The 23,063-nt window shown below is 38.0% G+C and overlaps 1 protein-coding gene across 1 annotated transcript in view; it reads left to right on the plus strand.

Moving 5' to 3' along the window:
- Nucleotides 1-23,063, plus strand: part of IL23R (interleukin 23 receptor) — a 54,140-nt gene that overhangs the window by 16,238 nt on the left and 14,839 nt on the right. The window contains exons 5-7 of the mRNA XM_024734588.1: nucleotides 5,716-5,876; nucleotides 9,965-10,110; nucleotides 15,726-15,882. Of these exons, the coding sequence (XP_024590356.1) occupies nucleotides 5,716-5,876; nucleotides 9,965-10,110; nucleotides 15,726-15,882 (464 nt within the window). The remainder of the gene's footprint in view (nucleotides 1-5,715; nucleotides 5,877-9,964; nucleotides 10,111-15,725; nucleotides 15,883-23,063) is intronic.

Below are 23,063 nucleotides of genomic sequence, written 5' to 3' on the forward strand. Positions count from 1 at the left end.
GAGAAATGAGTATAAGTAATACCATACTGAGTGTTATAAAACTTACAAGAAAGCAAATTATAAGAAAAGGCTCACAAATAGGAAATGCTTAGAAACTGACAAAAAGGTGATGTTAGAATATTAGAACATTAGGGTGAAACTCAAGGCTGGCTCTCTAGACTTGTTTGATTTGTTCCAAAATCAAAACCTGACTGATCTGGGAGACAAGATTAATGTAAAGCCATAAAAAATGATCACTTACAGGATATTATAAACACTGACTTTATTTATATTATTTTCAAGTAACAGTAATTTTGGACAGATGACTATCTAGAAAGATTGTTAAATGTGCTCTAATAAGACTAATTTTCTAACTGTTGTACATATGTCAGTAGTAAAGTCACTCATTTATTCAAACTAGAAATGTAAACCCAATGTGGGCAAGAATTTTTGTTTGTTTTGTTCATTGCTATATTGCTTGAGCCCAGGATGAGGCCTGGCGCATAGTAAGCGCTCAATAAACACTCGTTGAGTGATTATTCTGATAACTAGAAATAAACATTTACTGCATCCTCCCTTCACAATCTAGTTAACTAATAATACTACAAGGTCCTATATATTAAAAAAACTTTTCTTACTGTCTTTTCTGAAACCAAGAGCAAATTATAGCCAAACTCAGGCAAACCTAACCCAAATTCTGACTTGATTGAGTCCAGATTAATGGAATTTTATCATTTTTTTAAAAACTTTATCATAGGTTATCATAAAAGATGTGAAGGGTTACCATAAAAACAAATGTTCTCCTCTAGCAAATTCAAAGAATGAGCTCCTATAAGCACAGACAAATTGGAAAAGAAAATAAACATCTGTTTGTCTTATAATTAATTAAAAATGCACCCATGAGTTGAGAAAAATTAGAGAAATCCATTTTTTCTAACTTATGGTTAAGAAGGCCTTTCCCCCTAGGAAAAAGGTGAGTTATAATGAATTTTGTGGTTGAAGTGGTATCAGATTTAAAAAGCCTTTTCTAGATCCTGGGTTCTCAGGGTATTTTCCACTTGGGCAGATAGGTAGAGATCAGCATTTGCAAGGTTTCACTTCCAACTCATGTGGTTCTGTTTTCCAGTAAAATCACATATAGAGAGAGGCATTTCACCTCAGCCCACCCACTTGTTTCCACAGTGGCAGGAAGATGGCATTCCCTCTATGGCAGCATAGGGGCCATCAGGGCCTCCGTCTGGTGTTGGATTGAAGTTGTAAAGTAGAGGAATTGTGTCTGTGTTGCTTCAAGAGTCTTCTTTCTCCCCAGAACCTTTGTGCTGACCCCACCAGCAGAGCTGCATGTCCATTCACATACACTCCTCAACCCCTTTGTATTTTGCTATGTACCAGTGGGTGGTGATAGAAAAAAAAAAAATGAATCTCTGCTAATAAATATCTACTTACTGTTGTCCCGTTACGCTCAACAGCTTCATGTAAATACGTTCTTTCTTTACCTTGGATACTCTTGCAATGTCTGGCACAGTACCTTGTTGAATGAAAATAAATACCTTGTTGAATGAAAATAAGTGCATGATGGCCCTTCATTCTATTTTATTCAAGTCAATTTAACAAATATTTATTTAGTATTTCATGTCTTCTTGGAACTATGTTAAATGCTAGAAAAATTTTTTAAATACGCAACATGTCGGTGCATGACAAGTTTATCAACTGTTCAGAACAGCACCAATGGTAGAATTTTCAGGTACTATGAAAGACCAATAGGGTCTTTTAATTTTTTGTTTTAGGTATTGCATTATTCTTATTATGTAACTGCTACACTTCCACTTTTTATTTATTTATTTATCTTTTGGCTGTGTTGGGTCTTCATTTCTGTGCGAGTGCTTTCTCCAGCTGTGGCGAGAGGGGGCCACTCTTCATTGCGGTGCGCCGGCCTCTTACGGTCGCGGCCTCTCCCGTTCCGGAGCACAGGCTCCAGACGCACAGGCTCAGTAGTTGTGGCTCACAGGCCTAGTTGCTCCGCGACATGTGGGATCTTCCCAGACCAGGGCTCGAACCCGTGTTCCCTGCATTGGCAGGCAGATTCTTAACCACTGCGCCACCAGGGAAGCCCAGGGTCTTGTAGTTTTAATGAGACCCCTAAAAACAACTGCCTACTCTTCCAGTTCATAAGGCCTGCTTGTTTTTGCCACATCTTCCTCTCCATATGCACATTCGTTATAACCAGAGTTCTTAGATATAATTCCAAATATATTTGAGGCTGTGATGTTATATTTCTACTGAGTTCAATAACCAGTTCATATGTTAAACTCCATCTCCTCACCGATTCTGCACCAGTGCTTGGAGAGCTAATTGTGGCTGGGAACAAACACAAACTTACTGACTGATATTACTTTATATTCATGACCACTCACCTCACCTGGACCCAGGTAGCCACCCAGTAGTCCTACTACACTTCACTGGTCAAGTCACTCCCCCACTAACCGGGTAATTATTTCATTACTCTTTCTTTCATCTCTGGTCTCTAACAACTTCTCCCCTTCCTCACTCTATTGATGACCTGCTTTCTATTTCACTGAGAAAATAGGAGTAATGAGAAATACCACAGCCTCCCTCATCTGCTGACACACTGACATCTGTACCCACATACTTGGTCTTACCTTCTACTACTGTGGATGAAGTACCATTGCCCTGATGCCAGCTCTCCACTGTGTACTAGATCTTACCCTGCCTGCCTACTAGAGGACATTGCTCCAATAATACTCCTTTCTTCTGTATCATCACCTTTTCTATCTTTACTGGATCTCCTCATCAGCTTTCAAAGATGCTGTAACATCTGCTCTCTTGAAAATACAACCCTCCCTTGGTCCTTGCCTTCCACTAATCTATTTCTCTGCTCCTTCTATGGCAAACTCCTCAAAAGAGTTGTTTGTACTTTCTGCCTCTACTTCCTCTCTTTTCATCGTCTCTTTAATCTAGTCAAGTTTTTGCCCTTCACCTCCAGGTCTTAGCAGTGTCACTAATGACTTCCCCATTGCCAGATGCAATGGTTTATTCTCAGTCCCCACCCTCCTTATCAGGAGGATTTACCATCAGGAACATTTAACTTAGCTTTTTACTTCCTTCTTTTGGCTTCCAGAACAGCACTCCCTTTTGGTTCTCCTCCTACCTTCCTGTATGCTTTTTCTCAGTCTCTTTTGCCAGTTCCCCTTTATTCCAGTAAAGTAATGGTGACCCAGAGCTCTATCCTAGGACCTCTTATTATCTCTATTTACATTCATTACCTAAAAGATCTCACCCAAATTTATGGTGTAAAACTCCCTAATCTATATCTCCAGTCCAGATATCTCTCCTGCAATGCAGCCATCATTTATCTAACATCTTACTCAGTATTTCCTCTTGGATGTCCAAAACGTATTTTCAAGCTAACACTTTCAAAACCAAATACCCAGTTTCCTTTCCCCAGACTCGCATTCCCTATCTCAGTAAGTGGTAGCACCATCCTTTGCAGTATTCAGGTTAAAATCATTGGAGTCCTCCTGGATTCCTCTCTAACACGCTCCCCCATTCAACTGATCAGCAAAACCTACTGGATCTGTCTTTAAAAAACTGACTTCTCACTGCCTGGTCCAAGCCATATCATCTCTCACCTGCATTAGTAAACTGGTGCTCTACGCTTCACCTTTGCCCTGCTACAGTCTATTATTCACAAGTAGTCAGAGTAATCCTTTTCACATGCACATCAGATGTCACTCCTCTGCTCAAAATCTCCCATTTCACTCAGAGATCAAAGGCAGCATCCTTCCATGGCCTTATGTGACCTTACAATGCCTTCTAAATCTCCCACTCCTCTAGGACTCTCTGATACCATCTCATCCCTTTCCATCCCTCAGTCTACCAAGCCTCAATGACCTCCTTACTGTTCTTGAACAGGACAGGCAAGGTCCTGCCTCAGGGCCTTTGCATATCACCTAGAATGCTCCAAAGGGCCACAAGACCTGATTCTTTACTACTCTAGTGTTACCTTCTCAGATGCTCAGATCTTCCCAATCTCCCTAAAAAAAAAAAAAAAGTACCCCCACACCTACTCCTAGCATTTCCTAACCTCCTTCTTTTCTCTTCTGAATGTTTATCACCACAAGACATATTATATATGCATTTGTTTCCACCAGAATGTGTGCTCCACAAAGGTTGGGACTTTACCTGTTTTGTTCACTGTGGTAGCCCCAGTGACTAAAGTAGCGCTTGGAACATAGTGGGTGTTAAATAAATATTTTTTGAATGAATGATTAAATTAAAAAGTACTGTTCACCATTATCACCACAAATCAGCAGTGTTTATTAAAAATCTATTAACTCCAACTAGGATTAGGTGCAATGGAAACTTCAGAAAAATATAAATCATGCTGACTCCTTCAACAAATAATCTGTTATGTATTAGTTAGCACAAGAAAAAAAGAAATAGAAGTAAGAAATTTAAAAAACTTTGTAACAGGGCTTCCCTGGTGGCGCAGTGGTTGAGAGTCCTCCTGCCGATGCAGGGGACACGGGTTCGTGCCCCGGTCCGAGAGGATCCCACGTTCTGCGGAGCGGCTGGGCCCGTGAGCCATGGCCGCTGAGCCTGCGCATCCAGAGCCTGTGCTCTGCAACGGGAGAGGCCACAACAGTGAGAGGCCCGCGGACCGCAAAAAAAGAAAAGAAAGAAACAAACAAAAAAAAACTTTGTAACATACATTTGTATGCAAAAATTGTCCTAAGGTATATAGTCAGTCATTACAATTAGATTCTTCATCTAAAATAGTGCTTTGTGGTCTAGGTGCTGATATGAGGGGTAGACTTTAAAAGAAGAATTAAAAAAAAAAAAAAAAAAAAAAAAAAAATTAAAAAAAAAAAAAAAAAAAAAAAAAAAAAGAAGAATTAAATTGCCTAGTAGCTATGGTTAATGTCGGTTTGAGAATACATTTCCATTTTGACTTGTGGTCTCAATACGTGTGATAAAAGAATTAGCCACAAACCAATTAACAACATGTATGTGGTTTTCTCTAACTGGAAAATATTCAAAGATGCCCTACTTACTACTTACACATAGTTGCCATTCTCTTATTTTCACATTTGAATACTTATTTACCATGAAGTTAGCATTCCTTATTACAGAGCCCTTGCATGGAACCCCTGTGCAATGCTCCTTCTCAGAGGGAGCTCATTTACTTCAAGCCATGTCCACAGCTGCCCTTCCCAAAGAGGTACAGTAGGCATAGTACCCAGGGCTAGCCATACTTTCAGGAGTCTACAGGATGTTTAATTGCATTTAAAATCACAGGAAAAAATGAACCATTAGGTCAAAGAAAATGGTTTAATATGTGATATTAATATAGTTGCTTTTATATCAGCAGTTGTGAAACATAATCTATATGAATGTGTGTGTGTGTGTGTATATATATATATATATATATATATATATATAAACATAAACATACCTACACACATATAAACTTTTTTATGTTAATGGGAGAAGGGGTCTATGAAGGCAAAAGTGCTTAGGGCCCATGAAAGTCATACTGTGGCCCTGGATGGTCTTGACTTTGTTTTAAAAAATTCTAAAAGTGAAACCAATTCTGATTCATTTTTAAGTAAAAGGTTGCTTTCTGAAAGCTAGCTAAAAAGATAGCATCAAAAAAATTGAGGAATAATTAATTCAAACCAACATAACTGGTGATCATAATCTTTTTTTTTTAAGTTTAGAGACAGAAGAAGAGCAAGAGTATCTCACTTCAAGTTATGTTAACATCTCCACTGATTCATTGCAAGGTGGCAAGAAGTATTTGGTTTGGGTCCAAGCTTCAAATGTACTGGGCACAGAGAAGTCAAAACAAGTGCAAATTCACCTGGACGATATAGGTAAAGAAAAAGAAATTCTGTAATGGCTTTACGAATAAACAACTAATTTGTTCTGACCTAATCAAATGAAATTGAGATTTGAAAAGAGTTTCCCTAAAGTTCCTGAAGATCATGATACAGACAACAAGAATTACCCATAAGTCACTGCCTGAGACAAGCCAAAGATAAGTAAGGCTGCCATTGTGTTGTATATTCTTCCAGTCTTATTTCTACATGGGGTATGTCTTTTCACAATATTTACTGAGAACTTCTTATGTTTAACCATTGTTCTAAGGGCTAGGGAGAATGAGATAGACAAGGAAGATACTTCCTGTCCTAAATATCTTGCAATCTACCAGGGAAGAGGGAAAGAAATAAGGATTATAATAAAGTGTGATGAGTCTTATGTTGTGAGAAGTATAGCATACTAAAGCATTCTACTGTATATGCTATTTTGGAAGTTATGTTTTTGTTTGATTTTGTTTGAAAAGTTCTACAAAAAACAGAAAATTGTGGAGAATTATGTAGACATCTCTATGTACACCAGCCAGATTCAACAAAAGTTAACATTTTTTGCTTCAGGTATTTTAGAACTTGCCTTTAAAAAAATAATAATATAGAATATATATTTCTATTAATTTAATCTATAATCTTATTTTTAATTAATATCTTTAATTAGTCCCTTATTATTGTTCTCAATTTTTCGCCATCATAAACTACACTGCCATGGACAACCTTTTGGCTGAATTTTTGCATAGTAGTTGTTTTTTTCCTTAAGATAACTTCCAAAAAGTGATTGCCCTTGAGCCTTTTACAACTATATCGTAGTCCTAAAGCCAGAGTACAGCCAAAGAGCACCAAGTGTGAATCACCTTCTCTCTGGAGATTCTAGTGCCAATTATTCTTGTTTTTATTATTAAAGATGATTTCAGTAGCTAACATTTATGGCACACTTTCTTCAGTGCTAACTGCTTTTACATACATTATGTTATTTAACCCTCACAACAGTCCTATTTTGTAGAAGAGATTATAATTTACACATGAGGAAGCCAAGGCTAGGTGGCATTAGAAGTTGAGTTTGCAGAGCTAGGAAGCCTCTAGTTCTAGTATCCTCAACTCCTATCCTCAGTCTTTATTTAAAGCACACTGCAAAATGTGCAATTATTTATTTTAATAGAAAGACAACTTTCCTGCTGATTAATGTTCTAGGGGATGTGACACCTCTTGGGGCACAACACGGGTATCCTTTGGGGACTACTGGGGTCTTTTATTGGAACTAATGTCTCAACGTCTCAACTAAACTGAACTATCTCAACTAATAAGATTGGTTTAAAAATCTGTCCTTATGCTATGAATATTGGCTTTGAAAACAAACACTGCTGACTATGGTGGTGAATAGTAACTCCATTGTATTGTATATTCTTGGACTTATAGTTCTCCACATTTTTGTAAGTTTACATTTTGAGGCAGGATATAGCCATAACATGCCCTTATCTTAAAACAGGTTCCCCTCAATGGATTAATGATGTTTAAAGGCTATTGTGTTCAGTATCATTTTGGCAGTATCATTTTTAGGAACTAGATTATTACTATTAGTCTTACTGCTATTATTACCATTGTTATCTTATTAAGATCTTAGTGTCATTGCATCCATTTATTGAACACCTATAGTGTTCCAGACAATTAACATGCAAATCACATTTAATTCTGAAAACAATCATGCATGATACCACTGTGCCCATTTTACAGACAAAGAAAGAGATAAAATAATTTGCTCAAAGCACATAGCTAGGAAGGAGGAGAGCCAGATGTCATCTCAGACTTGCCGACTTGCTGTAGTTAACCAGCACCCCACCTCCCATAAAGGGAAAATCTCATCTGGCTGTCACCTCCAAATCTGCTTTTCACACTGAACCAGGGAGCCTCTTGTTTAGAGTTACTCCACCTCCTTCTCTTCCTCCTTTCTCAGTATCCCAAAATGCACTCTTAGAAACTCAGGTTGAAAAGCACAGGTTGACAGTGTAGGAGGCTACTCCCAACAGAGCCCCTAGGTTATTAACGGATGAACTACATTCATTTGTGGCCCTTTAAGAATGAGACACTGCAAGTTAGATATATGAACTGTTCTATGAAACTGAAGACAGGGAACTTTGCTGGGAGCAATTTCCACATAACGGCTATGGGATTGGTCTTTAATTAAGTTAGGAAGATATGCTGAAAGGCAGGGCTGAATTAAGAGTGCAGTAACACTGCCAAAATGACATGTGAGAGGAATGCTTAAACTTCTTTTATAGAGAAATAAGTTTCAATACGGAGAATGCAGTGCCTTCCGGCTGCCATTTTGAACATTAGTTCTCCCCACTGAATAATTATAAGCAAATACATGCTGTTAGAAAGACACCAAAGAACTACAATATGGTTCTTTATTTCAATATAAGTGGAAACTAAAGATATGGCATCTATGATGGAACTGACCGTTTTTTTAAAAAATGTAAGATCTAATGGGAATGTATGAAACCAAAGCAATGAGAGCAAAAATTCAACATTCTGAGTCTGTGTAACAAACTACTGTTCAAGTACATATTACATAACATGTTTTTATTTGAAAAATATAAGCTCATTCAAACCTAAACCGTCAGACCTCTATTGCACCTATCTGCTCTGTGCTAAGACTCTATCTTAAACCCAACTTACGTTTCTCATAGGACTAAGCAGACTTTTGCTTCCTCCCCAGAATATCTCTTTCTGCAAAAGGGTCTCGTAATGCTTGCGTTGTTACGTCTGTGGCAGGTCACACTCAGAGGTGGGAGACAGGAGGGGGTAGGTAATTTGTAGCCTTGAGGGTGCTTAAATGGTCCCAAGTGGTTTCAGAGCCCTGGAGATCCACTTCCCTGACTCTAGAAATCTCTGAATTCTGATTCTCATTACAAGAAGCTTAAACTAGCAAAAGGAAACCACCTATGGAATTCAGATGATAAAACTTCAGTATGGTAAGCTCTTTAATAAGATTAATCCTGCTACTACTACTTTTGTTCTATACTGGGTTTAGCCCAAGGATTTTATTTTAGGTCAGTGCTACTAGAAAGCAAATCTTTAATTTTTATATTTTTCTACAAATCATATATCTGTGCACATAATTTTAGATAATATTATTCACTGAAAATAAAACAAATTTCCCAAAGAATACTTTATAAACTTAGAATAAACAAAAAGGAAACTAAGTCATAGAGAATATTAAGCTGTAATAATGGCCTCTAAAAACACACATACAGGTTCTTGAGTTCTTTGTTAAGTAATACATCTAACAAAGTTATAGGTTTTCACTGTTCTACTATGCATATAGGAAAAATGGGAAATGCCCATGATTTTATTCTGTTCAGACAGAACAAATTTACAAGAATTTACACAGTTTAGAAATACAGAGCTTCCAGTTACACCATTACACCTAGTACAAAAAATAACTAGTAAGATAACCAATCAGAATGTCAGTTTCCTTTTGAAAATCATAATCACAGAACACAGCAATAATTTGTAAAGTCTAAGAGTCTTGTGAGACTCCTTGTTCAAATCATACTTTCAAGTACAGATTTATTTTAATAGATAACAAAAGTTAGCAATAAATATAAATATTCATACAAGTTTCCCTATGACACAAGAGAATAAAAATATTATTGTGAACGATCTTAATTTTACATCTTACCAAATTAGATTCTCTGAACTAAATTTAGGATGCAAAACATCATTTCTCCCTAAACAGGTGTGGGAAAGAAGAGATATCTTCTTTACCTCCTTTTTACATTCTTTTGTTAATAGGCCAGGCTTCAGAATTTCATTAGTTTGGAATACAGGGGAGTATGAGGTGGGAAAGGACAAGACAGAGCTCCATTTAACAGAAATGGAGAATGGGTGGAACAGAATTTTACTTTAGAACAGCAGTTTTCTCCTACATAATAGATTAGAAAACAAGAAAAATTTCATGTTAATTAGATCAGGAGATTTTTTTTTTTTTGGTACTTTGAGTTTTAACATTCTAAATATTGATGAAAAAATATTGATTTCTCCCTAGGCAAGTTTTAAGCTGCTGGATTTCTGTTTTTGTTTTTCTTTAGTGATACCTTCTGCATCCATTATTTCCAGGGCTGAGGATATAAATACTACAGTGCCCAAAACCATAATCCACTGGAATAGTCAAACATCAATTGAAAAGGTTTCCTGTGAAATGAGATACAAGGCTACAACAAACCAAACTTGGAACGTAAGCTAACTTTCACTATTCTTTTGCATGTAAGTGAGTGAAAGAAAAGCCAGCCAATAGTCAGTGACCACAGTGGATGTATAATGATCTATTTTACATGTTTTTATCTGATTGTTCATGTAATATTCAAACCACTCTACTTTTAATAATGATGCTTCCAAATAGAGAGGTGTTTCCTGAAAAGGTCTCTTGCCTTTTGTAAACTGCTAAACAGACAAATGTCCAACTAGGACGGATTCATCTCTTTAGCTCCTTGTAATTCACTGTCTCTTAGGGTGAAATTTATATCAGTGATTATGAATATAAAATGTAAGTATTCTATGCTGAAATTTAACAGCCACCCAGGGAAATAAAATCTGTTCAAAGAACTTCAGATTTATGGGTGTCTCTTTTTAAATGAGAAATGTGCAATCCAAAATGTAAAATTTGTTACTATATTAGTCTTAGATGAGCATAAGGTAAAAAGTGAATGTCTAGGCAAACTAATCATCCTTAAATACCAATGGTAAGTTAGTAAGCATCTTAGGAGAGGCATAGGTACAAGGTTCATCACATGACAGCACCTGTGAACATTATAATAAAATGTTATTATAATAAAACTCACTAATTTGAACTACAGGGTAACACTAGCCTGGCTGAAGAAAAAGTACCAATTTTAGTGTATTTGAAAACAAATGCCATTTTATTATTTTTAAGTACAATAAACTGGCATTTAGTCAAAATAATTAAGGAATGGAGTTTATGGCTTTGCTTAATTAATAGTTACGTGTCATGTATGAATTTACCGGTTTTCAGAGAGTTAAGTGAAATGATATGTATTTATTCTCTGGTGATTAGCATGGCTCCAAAGTTTTCATCATTCTGAACATGAACGATATTGGCTTTGCTGTAGAACAATATGTTTAAAGAGTGTCAAGAAAATGAGGGTAAAACTATACTGATTTCATGACATACTCTAAAGACTGCTCTTTAAAAAGAAATCCCGGATGCCAAGTTGTTTATTTACCCTTGTTAATGTACATGAGAAATGTGATCTTTTAGTTGTTTAGATTACACTTGGATGCAAGTCCATGTGCTGCAGCATTTGGTCAGTAACCACATGAAGATCCTGCTGGACTCGTTGACTAAATAACTGTGGCATTTGTGTGCACAGCAACCCCATGCTTGAAGCCTAGGACGAGCAAGATTAAAAACTTCACAGCCAATCTTTGGCATATGTGGAATTTAGGTACATTTGAAAACAACCCAAATGAAACTCTCATCCTCGATTCTGAGTGGATGAGGCTTTACTCTAATAAGACACCTGGGTAGTGTCAGGGTCATAGGATGATACTGAGAAGACGAAATTTCTTTATTTGGCACAATAAGCTATAAGAATGTTTAGAAAATAGAAAGGAGTTACAGTATCGGTATCCATGAATAGATTTTCAGAAACCAACTGTTTTCCTGTTGAAATTCTTGTTCTCTGCTCCCCTTGGTGGTGCTACATATGCCACTGTGAGACTTGGTAACTCAGAGGTAAATCTGAGTTCCCTTTTCAAAACCTTCTCTTTATCAGAAGCAGGCAAATGGAGGAGCTGAAAGAATATTTGTTACCTCATTTCATCTTCATCACAATCTTTTATGATAGGTAGTATCAGCTCCATCATCGAAATGAGGACATAGGGCTTGAAAAGAGCTTAAGCCAGGTTCTCCAAGCTTACAGAGTTAGTAACTTAGTGCCTCTTACAGACCCTACATCACTTTGGGCACCCCAAAAATGTTGGGAAAATGAAGGAACCAGTTTCAATTCAATATGTGTATCCTATCCCTTTTACCATGATTCCTCCAAATGTAATTACTCACACAGATGACCCAAGTCCAGTTGGTAACAGCCAGAATGATGCTTTGTTTTTTACAGTTGTTACCCGTCAGTTTCATCTGGATCATGCATAAAATGTTGTCTTTACCTCCTTGTAAGGAGACAGGAAGCGAGAGTCATGAAGATTGGGCAGACACAAAGGACTACCGATTTGTTCTTCCACCTCAGCTCTGCCTGCATCAGATAACTGATGGAAGGAAGCTCTTCACTTCAAAGTGGCAGACAGCTATGCAGAAAGCCTTGTGGCTAAACACATAGGCTCTGGAGTTCAAAGCCTGGCTCTACCACTTTCTGGTTGCGCAGCCTTGGGCAAGTTCCCTAGCTTCTCTGGGCCTCATTATTACCACACCTAAAAGAGGGATAAGATAAGCACCTACCTCATATGGTTTGGGGGATGGTCAAATGATGGAAGAAGCTAGCCCAGAGCCTGGAATAGAGTTAATGTTCAGTAAATGCTGGCTGTTACTGTTCCTCTTCATCTTAACCTCCAGGAGAGCCATGCAGCAGGTGTGGCTGAGCCAAGGATGCCCACCTGAAAATCAAAATCAGTGCATTGAGGGTGTTTTCAGCTGTTTTTAGCTAAGCTGCATATAAATTACGAGGTATCAGCCAGTCCTTCAGGTGAACTTGCAAGGCTGACACCATGGGGAGAATATCTACTTGTTGGTTATCTTCATGGACTGTCTCCCTACCTCCCTGGCATCCTTGCCCACTTCTGTGTACCTTTTCTCAGGAACATTTGCCATGTTGTTTGTATTTACCTGTTTACATGTGTATTTTCCCATCCTTTAACTACGAGTCCCTGGAAGACAGGACTGTTCCATAATCATTTTTGTATTTCCATTGATATTTATAATGTCTGGTTCACACAGATAATATTTTGACACATTAGCTATTAGTATTATTATTATTTGCCTTTGATGGTGCCAACAGCAGTGATAGTAAAGTAGGGAAATCTTGACTAGAAGTTCAACTGAATGGATTAATATTGACTCGAGTCTCTGATTAAGCTAGACCAGGGTATTGGCAAACTTTTTATTCAAGGGCCAAATAGTAAACAATTTAGGCTTTGCAGGCCATAAGATCTCTGTCCCAACTATTCAACTCTGCATTTGTAGCATAAAAGTAGCCATAGACGATATGTAAATGAATGGACATTGCTGTGTTCCAGTAAAATTTTACTTTTGGACACTGAAATTTGAATTTTATATCATTTCCATGCATCATTGAAATAGTCTTCTTTGGATTTTCTTTCAACAATTTAAAAAATGTAAAAAGTCTTCTTAGCTCATGGGCTGCACAAAACCAAGCATTCACTTTTTTCCTGGAATGGCTAATAGAACAGCAGGCAGACAGCCAAGGTTCAAATCCTTGGCCTTTGCATTTCAAAAGTATAAATGCTAGTATAGGACAGAAGACTTGTAAGAAAATGTGATTAGTCATGACTGGCTTTCTCAATCCCCATCCCCCTCCTTCCCTCACACCAAAGACTAGATAAAGATTCCTGAGCAGAGAGAGGGGGAAATGGGTGAGGGGAAGAGGTTGGTAAGGGGGAAGAACAAAAAGAGTTTAGACTTGGGTGGTTACTGAGCAGGACCCCTCATCTGGGCCATGCCCCAGGTTGGGAGTCAGAGGAAGTTGGGATTATAGAACTCTGAATAGGTTGAGATTCTCCCCTTCACCCAAGGATGCTCCCAGAAATTTAGGTGTAACCCTAAGAAAAGCGGTACCTCAAAATGATGGAGATTAAGTTTCCAGGCCTCACGTCTTCAGAATTGAGGCTCTAAAAAGAAAGTAGCTGCTATAAAAATAAAGTTATATTTCTGGCCCTTGAGGTCATACCCTCTGCATAGGAACACAGTTAGGTCCAGCTCTCTCAATGTCTATTGTAGCCTCTGAAAGTATCATTTTGAAGGTACCGTCTTCAACTTGCAAGGCCCTAAGCAGGCACCTGGTTGGCCTCTTAGTAGAAGCAACTGTTAACAGTTCCATAAACTTCTTCTTTCTATTTTAGAACTCTGGCTGTACTTTAGGGTATTTCTCTTCTTAGAGGACTTATCTATAAACATAATGGCAAGAGACATATTGGAGAACAGCAACTCCTCACCAAAAGAAGCTCATATGAAGCAGGGTGCATATGGAAGTCAAACTTTTGGCACTAATAACAACTCTCCCGGCACAGGGAGATCATCTCGGTGCTTTGTGACCACCTAGAGGGGTTGGATAGGGAGGGTGGGAGGGAGGGAGACGCAAGAGGGAAGAGATATGGGAACATATGTATATGTATAACTGATTGACTTTGTTATAAAGCAGAAACTAACACACCATTGTAAAGCAATTATACTCCAATAAAGATGTTAAAAAAAAAAATTTCTCCTGGATCCCAGTAGACTCTAGGGGCCTTTGGTCATATTTAGAAGAGCAGAAAATTTCAAGGGCCGTGGGTAGAAATGTGGCTTACGGAAACTCTGAATGATATCTTTCAGGAAACGTGATATCCCAAAACAGATATGTTTATGATTTTTACATTTTCAATGCATTGAAAGTTTTAAAGATTTATGTTAAGACTGGGTTTTAACATTAGAATCTCTAAATGACGTGTATACCTTGTTGTGTGTGTGTGTGTGTGTGTGTGTGTGTGAGTGTGTGTGTGTGAGAGTGTGTGTTTTAATCGTGATAGTTTTAACTTTCTCTTTCCTGGGGACTGTTTTCTCCCAGTTGCTGAATAAATGCATTTCTAGACTTTTTTTTTTTTTTTTTTTCGATACGCGGGCCTCTCACCGCCGTGGCCTCTCCCGTTGCGGAGCACAGGCTCCGGACGCGTAGGCTCAGCGGCCATGGCTCACGGGCCCAGCCGCTCCGCGGCATGTGGGATCTTCCCGGACCGGGACACGAACCCGTGTCCCCTGCATCGGCAGGCAGACTCTCAACCACTGCGCCACCAGGCGAACCCTAGACTTTTTTTATGTTTACGTTTCAATTGTGCTTCACTTTTTTCAATAGATCCACTATTACAACACACTAAGGTGTTGCGTAAATGCCTTGGTTTTTCTCTCCCATCTGAACCAGCTTGTCTGGGGGTCCTTTTTCATTATATTTTATAGCAGGCTGTAGTCCCAGAAAAATGATTTTTAAGTTTATCCCTCAGCTATTTTCTTGCTTATCTTCCATTGGATTTTCACGTTTCAACAGTCTTAAATGTTTTGTTTTGTTTTCTCATATATATATATGAGAAAGGATATATATATCCTTGTAGAATGCATAGATCTGCAATAAGGACCAATTTAACAGCTTAGTTTGTAGGTAATTTTTTCCAAAAGTCATCATTCACAAGTGAAATTATTTCATCATTCAGGAAGAATTATTGATCTAAATATGCAACTGCAGAGAAAGAGAGAGAGAGGAAGGAAGACTGAATTCAAACAATTGCTATTATGTCCCCCTTTCTCCCACCCTATTAAAATCTGCTGTTCCAAAATTAAGAATATATTACATTTTGGAATTTCTTGATATTTAAAAGCTTGAAAGAGTTGTCAAACACTAAGCAACATGTATTTCACTTTTAAGGTTAAATAACATGTATTTGATTATCTTTGGCCATCTTTTATACAAAGTAGCCTATTCCTCTCTGTTTTCCCAGGGTCCTGGAACATAATAAGTGTCTCATACATTTCTACTAAATGGAATAATTGTTTTAAAAGCACAGTGCATCATTTCTTTATGGTATTTCACTATGGTTATTCATCCATTTTAGGTTAAAGAATTTGACACCAATTTTACATACGCGCAACAGTCAGAATTCTACTTGCAGCCAAACACTAAGTATGTATTTCAAGTAAGATGTCAAGAAAAAGCTAAAAGGTACTGGCAGCCCTGGAGTTCACCCTTTTTTCATAAAACTCCTGAAATAGGTGAGTGTACTTATATATTTAATTTCTTAGGCTTCTCTTTTGACTTCTGTCTCTTTTCTAAGTATATATTTGTTTCTCCTTAATTTCTATCAAAATCAACAAAACTATTCTAGGGCAGGTGATAACATTTAAATTGTCATTTTCCTTTGATTTTGTTAAGGCTGACTACAATTTATGTAATGGTTCTCAAACATTTCAGGGCATAAAACCCAATAAAAACCACCTGGGGGTGCTTGTTTGTATGCACGGGATTACGTAATTCTCTTCTCAATAAAATCTAGCTGAGCTATTATCTTTAGGTATTTTCCTGCTCTTAATATTATTCGTTTAATTTTCTAGTCATTCACACATCGTTCCATAAAATCTTAGCCAAATAGACTCAATTGTAAGCAAATAATAAAATAAATCTATAGTAATTTTCATAATACTCCATAGTGGCCCCATTATCCTGAAGATGTCTCCCTACTGTAGGTAGCTTATACACTAGATTAAAATTTTTTTTTCAGAACTGAAGTACTTAATTGTAATCACAGCATTGTTAATATCGTTCTTACTATAATACAACATCTTGGAATTGTGTTTTATGTTTTCAAAACACTTTGACATACATTGTAAATATTGATGGACACCAAATAAGCAGAAGTGCCAAGAGCCAGACAAGCTAAGAAGTCCTTTCGGTGCCCCCTACTGCCAAAATCTCAGAAACACATTATTAAGGGAACCATTTACAATACTGGTTATCGGTTCTCTTTTTTTAAAGTGACTTTTTAATTTAAGGTATTCTGTTTTAAGTTGATATTGTTAAAATTCTTAGGACTTTAGATGCCATTTTAGAATAGTCAGAATTTAGTTGATAATCTATTTTAATGAAATCTAAAATTGTTTAGCAAGATTATTCAAATTGATAATTAACATTTACTTACCTCTTACAACGTACCACTACATATAAGCTTGTTTGACCTTTACATTAGTCATATTTGGTAGTGTAATTGGCATCATTTTACAAATGAGGAAACTGAAGCATGATTTGCTTCAAGCATGATTTGCTTTAACAGCAGTTAAAGGAGAACACGAGTTTTCTTACTCACCACCAGCCCTCAGTAATCTCATCAATTTCTTTCTTTAACCAATTACAGTTGACCCTTTAACAACATGGGTTTGAACTCTGCGGATTCACTTATACACAGATTTTTGTCAATAAATGCTACAGTACTACACAGTCTGTGGTTGGTTGAATCCACGGGTGCAAAACTGGGATGTAGTGGAACCAAGAATACTGAAGGCCAACTATAAATTATACGGGGATTTTTGGCTGTGTGGAGGGTCAGCACCCCAACCTTTGTGTTGTTCAAGGGTCAACTATACATCAAAGTGGAGGAACAGTTTACTAAAATATCCTACAGGTTAAGTACAGTCAGCTCTCCATATTCATGGGTTCCACATGCACAGATTCAACCAACCATAGATAGAAAATATTTGGGGAAAAAAAGCCTGGAAAGTTCCAAAAGCAAAGCTTGAATTTGCCTCACACCGGCAACTATTTCCATAGCATGTACATTGTATTTACAACTATTTACATAGCATTTACATTGTATTGGGCATTATAAATAATCTAGAGATGATTTAAAGTATACGGAAGGATGTGCATAGATTATGGGAACATACTACTCCATTTTAATTAAGGGACTCGCGCTTCCTCAGAGTTTTGTATCCGTGGTGGGGGGGGGGGCGGTCCTAGAACTTATCCCCCATAGATACAAAGGGACTACTGTATAGGACCACAAATGTTCTCCTTTAAAAGTAAAGGCCGTAAACCTCACATAGAAGGAACAGGAATATCAGCTACCCCGCAACAATTCTAAATGTAAAGCCTTTGTTTCCTAAGGGGGAGAAAACCACTTAAGAGGCAAAAATGCCAGTTAAAATGAAATATCCCTGAAAACTTGAATCTATCCATGTTTAACATGTTAGCTAAGAGGAACCATAAACTATTCTCTTGGTACAAATTCCTTTCTAAGACACATTAAAGAAGAAACAGGGAAAGTGTGTTAGGGAAAGTGCTAGTATTAAATCTTTTCAAAAACTTATCTCTTTTTATCTATTTGTAAAAGCAATGTAAGTCTGTTGTAATATGCGACCTAGAAATAAGTATTGTTTACATTTTAATGGATTTAATACTAGTTTTTTCCTATGCACATATTTTTAAATGGTTGATGCTGTGGTATATGTACTGTTTTATATCCTGATTTTCTTACTTAATCTACCTTGTTGAATTTAAAAACCTATTAATGGGTGCATTCCAGTTTATGGATGTAGTATAATTTAATCATTTCTCTATTTAAACAATATCTAGGTTATTGCATTTTTTCCGTTATCAATAAACTTCTTTGAATAGCTTTGTATATGAACTCTCCTTACGTCTTTAGGTCTTTTTGGATCAAGAGTTAAGCACATTTTAAGATGTTTGATGCAAGTTGCCAAACTGCTTTTCAGTAAATCTTTAATATCAATTTCTTTTTAAAAAGGTATCCATGAAAAGACAGTAATTCATTTAAGTTGTTCATGAAGTATTCATGTATCCTCTACCATGCACCAGACACTTGCTAGGTACTTGCAGAACCTCAGTGAGCAAAGGAGACAAAGATTCCTTAATTCTAGAGAAGACAGTCAATACAAAAGTATAATAAAAAGTATATAACATTATAAATATAGAAATCAAGCAGTAAGAATCAAACCTCACAACTGAAGTTTGAATTGTTTCATAACCAACTTGTTTAATAATGGGTTTTTCTTGGCTAAACTTTCCCAGTCATTAAGGTTTATTTATTTATGAAGAAACACAGCCCAGGCAATACTTCACCCTCCATGCAGGAATTTCCTGTTTTTGTTCTCTAAAATTCTCCTATGTGTATCACTAAATTGATTCATCCTGAAACAATGTGTTTCCAAAATTATGCCCAGATGGCACAGCAGGACAAATCATGAAGTAGGTACGGCTTTTCCTGCAGGCCCCTAGCATTCTTCTGTATCACTTTCCCTCTGGACAGCGCCTTTCCTTGGTCTTCAAAAACCTGGTCTCCAAAAGAAACCAAAGGAACTCAATTATAATAAGGGTTAAATGACGTATTATCTTTTCCTGCCTTAGAGTGTTTAGACTTCAATGGAAAACAAAGCCTCACACAGTAGTCCCCCCTTAAGAGTTGGGAGATATATTCCAACCCCCCAGTGGATGCCTGAAACCACGGATAGTGTCGAACCTTATATACGTTATGTTTTTTTTTCCAGTACATACACACTTATGATAAAGTTTAATTTCTAAATTAGGCACAGCAAGAGATTAACAACAATAGCTAGTGATAAAATAGAACAGCTATAACAATATACTATAGTAAAAGTTATGTGAACGTAGTCTCTTTCAAAATATCTTGTGGAAATTTAATGCCTTTTGCATCTTAACTAAGCACTCATCACACTCTATAGCTGTAACTTTTGCAGTTTCAGGTATGACAGCAAAACTAGCACAAATTTCTTTTTCCCTCTTCACAATTTCAAGGATAGAAGATTCATTCTCACCGTACAAGTTAGCAACCTCAGCATAGGATTATTTTTCCTTCCTTAATAAGTTGAGAACTTGCATCTTTTCACTTAAAGGAAGCACTTTACGGCTTCTCTTTGGCATATCCAAATTGCCAGCATCACTGCACTTGTACTTTGGGCCATTATTACGTAAAATAAGGGTCACTTGAACACAAGCACCATGATAACCAAGACGGTGTTCTGATAACCAAGGTAGCTACTACGTGACTAACAGGCCAGATCCGTGGATGATTCCCATCTGGGGTGGGACAGAGCTAGACAACGTGAGATTTCATCACACTACTCAGAATGGCATGCAATTTAAAACTTAAGAATTGTTTATTTCTGGAATTTTCCATTTAATATTTTGGGGCCCAGTTGACCAAGGTAACAACCCAAGGAAAGCAACACGTTGGATAAGGGGGGACTCCTATACTAAAAAAGAAAAAAAAAAAATCAACCTTAGTTGATTACTTCCTCTTGGGCTTTAACAATCACATAGGAGAAATTTCTCTAGATTACAGACTTTTTCTATACTGGTATAATAACAAGAGGCTAATTCAGTGACTGAATCCAGGTGACTTCAGGATAATAAATAATATAGTAACATTTACTGGATGCTTATTGTGTGTTGGGCACTGCGATAAGGATTTTACTCATCACTGCAGCCCTATAAAACTGTTATTCCAGCTGTGCAGATGAAGAGATGAGGCTCAGGGAGGTTAAGCGGTTGGCTGAACATTATAGCGCTGGTAAATGGTAGGGCCAGGGCATAGCTCAGGCTGTAGGATTCCAGCACTCACCCTCTAGCTCTGCTGGTCTCCTTCCTAAGAGACCTAGGAGGGTCCCATGTCAACCTTCCCTGGGCCACCTAACCATATTCTCCTCTACACATTAGCTAATATGCCAACATAACTTCATTTAATGTAATGCTTGTTATGAAATGCAAATAAATGAGAGAAGAGGGAACTGTAAGATGCTATCAACTATTTCTACTTTGGCAATGAATACAAGATGTGGAAGCACGTTTGGGTTAAAGTGATGAGAATGAAACAATGGAAACCTTGGGATAGGATAGTGCAGTCTGAGATGAGGACAAAGTATACACGGGAAAGGTTGACCTTGCCCAAGACAAGGCACCACAGGGAAATGCATAGTGTGTTTTTCCAGCTGGCCCTGGCTCAGGAAAATGTCCTGAAAGCAATGTTTCTCAGAGCGGGGTCTGTGGACCATCTACATTAGAAATGCTTGGTACTAGTTTAAAATACAGATGCCTCAGCCTCTAGTCAAGTGATACTTCTGCAGCGAAGTGTAAAAACCAGTGTTCTGGAAGTTGGACACACCCTTTAAGAGGGAGAAGTGTCATGAAGGGTGTGGGTAGGAAATGTGGACAGAAAGGGGGAGAACAGAGTGCCCAAGCCATTGCCTTGGTAAGAGTGGTTCTGGGGGCCAGAAAAGGGTGGGCACATGAGAGTCTCAGGCCTCTCTCTCTAGTACTCTCCGGTTCCCTCTCTATTCCTTTTCCTCCTGTTCACCGCTTTCTCAGTCACTGGGCACCCCAAGTCTCTTGGCAGCCCAGGATCCCAAGAAGCACGGGATGCAGGACCTAGGCTCCAGTAAACCATCACATCCCACATTACCCCCACTGCCTACACCCTCCCCTGCCTCTGGGTGTGAGGTTTCAGCAGGGGCTCTGAAAACCTTCAGGGGCTGCTGAAATGGCAGCTTCTAGACCACCAACCTGGATAGTCGCTGTAAAAATTTCTGGGGTCTTTAAGCAGTACAGAAAGAGCCCCAAAGGGGAAAAGATGGTTTGTCAGCATAAAAAACCAACACTGAAAATGTGACCATGAATTCCCTACTACCAATGTGAGAAGAGGTCTTCCAGGCAGGAATGTTTTTCAATTCTGCATTGTAATACAGATCCGTTTGTAATGAAGAAAAGGTAGAGGCTTCTCTAATCCCTTTAAAGACAAGTCAGAAGCCTGAGGGAAGGGCAGTCACATTTCATAATGACTAATTAACTTGCTTGAATTGCAACTTGCAGTAGAAAAGTTTCCCAGAGAACTCATATTCTGTTTTTTTTTTTTTGACAATTCTCCAGAGGAAGGCAAGTATAAGCAAGATATTAAACCACATCGTACTTTGTTCTCACAAAATACTGTTTGTTGTTGCATTACCAGTGACTCAAAGATTCTCATTAATTTTCCAGGACTTTTAGTGGCTTTTTAGCCACTAAAACAAATGTTATATCAATGGAACCAAATATAGGTGGTATTAAATATAATGCAAATTAGAAGTGGCACACAGGCACAGAATGTACTCTTGCAAAAATTCTGTCATTTGTAACTAGAGATTTCTGATTCATTCATATTGAGATGGATTATAAATTTGTAGATTTGTGGTTACTAAACTGGGTTAAACATATACACAATATTCCTTGAAATACTAATCATTTTAGACCCTTCATCTGGATTTATTTAATCTTTGGGTCCTGTCCCTAATAAACTACCAGGGTTTTGTAGAATAAAAAGCAATTCATAAGAGTTTCACAATTTCTCTGAGGTTTGCAATCCTGTAATAGAGAATAAAGATTATGCTTTTTCATGAGGAAGTAATAATCTCCTGTATTAGTTTCCTATTGCTTCTGTAAAATGTTAGCATAAATTCAGTAACTTCAAACAATACAAAGGTATTATCTAGTAGTTATGGAGGTGAGAAATCCAAAATAAATATCACTGGGCCAAAACCAAGGCATCGGCAGGACTGTGTTCCTTCCGGAAGCTCTAGGAGAGAGTCAGTTTCAGTGCGCTTTCCAGACTCTAGAGGCTGCCTGCATTTCTTGGCTTGTAGCCTCATCTTTCATCTTCAAAGCCAGAAGTATAGCATCTGCCAATCTCTTTCTCTGACTCTGACCCCCCTGCCTCCTTCTTATAAAGACCCTTGAAATTTCATCCCTGTAATTTAGGATAATCTCTCCATCTCAAATCCCTTTTGCCATATAAGGTAATCTATACACAAATTCCAGGGATTAGAGCATGGTCATCTTTGTGGGGTCATTATTGTCCTACCATGTCTCCTCACCTAACCACCCACTACCAACAATTGCAATTTTTACCAACTACACAAGTTTTCACTGTGATTAGGTACAAGCAAAAGAAATAAAATCTGGTTCTCTTAAGCAGAAAGAGAATTATGGGAAAGATAGCTGGAAAGTAGTAGAAAGGCTGGCAAAATGATCACAGGCAGGATCCAAGGGCTGCAGGAACTAGAACCACAGCCAAAATCGCAGCCTAGGAAGAATCTGGTGAGAACTCTGCAGCTGGCACTGTGGTCACTGCCACTGCCTGCCCTGTGCCCTGGACACTCCATCGGTGCTGCTGTTACCAGACCCTGGATATAGCTGCTGCACCCATATTGGATTCTAAGCGATTTCCTGGAGCTGTGTGTCCTGTGCGAGGTGGGGAGGAGGGCATCTGATGAGCTAGGCTCAGGTCATCTGCTTGCAGCTACTTGCTGGCTGTGGGGAGAGGGGGCCTCTGCTCCATTGAGGCTACCACAGTGGGAAGCCCTACTGGCCTCCTACCTACCCTAGGATGCCCACA

The sequence above is a fragment of the Neophocaena asiaeorientalis genome, unplaced genomic scaffold, assembly GCF_003031525.2.
Source record: "Neophocaena asiaeorientalis asiaeorientalis breed wild unplaced genomic scaffold, Neophocaena_asiaeorientalis_V1.1 scaffold15, whole genome shotgun sequence".
NCBI classification, from domain to species: domain Eukaryota; kingdom Metazoa; phylum Chordata; class Mammalia; order Artiodactyla; family Phocoenidae; genus Neophocaena; species Neophocaena asiaeorientalis.